Raw genomic sequence first — 1,687 nt, 5'->3', positions numbered from 1 at the left:
TTTTCGAGATATAGCTTTTAAAAAGCAACATTTCATAAAAATGTTGTTTGGGACGTACTAAAAGATCAGTAGTTAGTGAATTTATTTTGAAAAATTCATATCTCAAAAGCCATTTGACGTACAGATGTCTATTAGCACTCAAATTAAAGCTAGTTTAATGAGCTATAATATAGTTTATGATATTTATCTTCGTAGGAGTAATAGTTTACAAGACATTTGCTAAAATAAATTGATTTATAGTTGTTCGGACAAATTTTCGTTTGCCAAATTCTTATTCATATGTGAATATCATAAAAACTACTACCCCTACGAAGATAAGTGTCATAAACTACTTTATACAAGGTGTATCAATGAAAATTGGTTTATGCGGACATAATCTGATGAAATCGATGTGGGACCAATTCGTAAGATGAAGATTTAATATTACAGATTCTTTAACATTGTCTATACCCGCGCCTTTTTCACTGTTATATTTGTAAGAAAAATAACTAATCCATTAAAAACAACGCATATAAAAAATAATAATATATTTCGCAAGATAGTTACAACGTTTTTATCTAAACGTAATGAAATAATTAAGTTTATTAATTGTTTATAATTGGACCATCTCTCTCTCTCTCTCTCTCACTCTCTCTCTCTCTCTCTCTCTCTATATATATATATATATATATAATTTTTTTTTATTTATAGACCTTATAGGATCTTTAGCTGCTCAAAAAAGCCTTCTCCACACCTGCCTGTCTTGAGCTACTGCTTTCCAAACAAATGTTTTTGACCTCCCACCTGGCCTCTTGCTAACTATACTGGCATTCATTGTTCTGTGGAGGAGTCCTGATAGATTGCTTTGAGTCCCATGTCCTACCCATCTTAACCTCCTTGCCTCCATATCATGAGATATTGACTGTATAGTAACAAGAATGATGGTGATAAAGGGAAAAAATGATAAGAAATGGAAAATATAAATTATAAGAGATTAGATAACATGAAGATGGGAGAAAACACCCTGAAAAGCAATAAAGATGTTTTTATAACAAAAACCTCCTAAGGAAGTTTTTTCATCATAACATTTAAATACATAACAAATAAACTTTCTAGTGAATAATTAAGAATTAATGTTACTAGAGGAAAAGTTTACTCATAAATAATTTAAAAAATATAGATTAATTGTCTTGGCTAGCAATAATTAAATAATCTCGGATAGTGAGAATAATGTTTATAAGTTTTATTTTGACCAAGAAAAAAAGAGCTTGGTAGCTGTTAACTATTCCTACAGGGACCTATACCAACTATGATATCTTTCTCCCAATTATCAAACATATATTGTATTATTGATCTAATATTTCTTAATATGTAATATATAGTTATATAGTATACTTTCCATCTAATCAGTCATAAGATGAAAGTTTGAATTTTAATTGCAGGACAGCTCAAAACCTCCTATACATGCTGTGTGGAGATGATCGGCTCAAAAACTGCAACTATACAATAGAAGATTTCATCGAGGTTGTGTAAATGATTAAGATCAATTACTTCTTAACATAATTTAATCACAACTTATGAATTTTTATTATAAGGTTTTATAGTTGTTATTTTTTTCGAGATATAGCTTTTAAAAAGCAACATTTCATAAAAATGTTGTTTGGGACGTACTAAAAGATCAGTAGTTAGTGAATTTATTTTGAAAAAT

General features: G+C 28.9%; 1 protein-coding gene across 1 annotated transcript in view; it reads left to right on the top strand.

The window, feature by feature from the left end:
- The first annotated feature begins 1,429 nt into the window (after window positions 1-1,429).
- The window catches only part of LOC106689745 (pickpocket protein 28), a 16,114-nt gene continuing 15,856 nt past the window's right edge, over window positions 1,430-1,687 (top strand). Inside the window, exon 1 of the mRNA XM_067051684.1 lies at window positions 1,430-1,503. Within this exon, the coding sequence (XP_066907785.1) occupies window positions 1,444-1,503 (60 nt within the window). The 5' untranslated portion in view covers window positions 1,430-1,443. The remainder of the gene's footprint in view (window positions 1,504-1,687) is intronic.

The sequence above is a fragment of the Halyomorpha halys genome, unplaced genomic scaffold (assembly GCF_000696795.3).
Source record: "Halyomorpha halys isolate HHAL.00 unplaced genomic scaffold, Hhal_1.1 Scaffold1448.1, whole genome shotgun sequence".
Classification (NCBI taxonomy): Eukaryota; Metazoa; Arthropoda; class Insecta; order Hemiptera; family Pentatomidae; genus Halyomorpha; species Halyomorpha halys.
The sequence above is the reverse complement of the archived record's forward strand: the minus strand, read 5'-3'. Positions and strand labels throughout refer to the sequence as shown.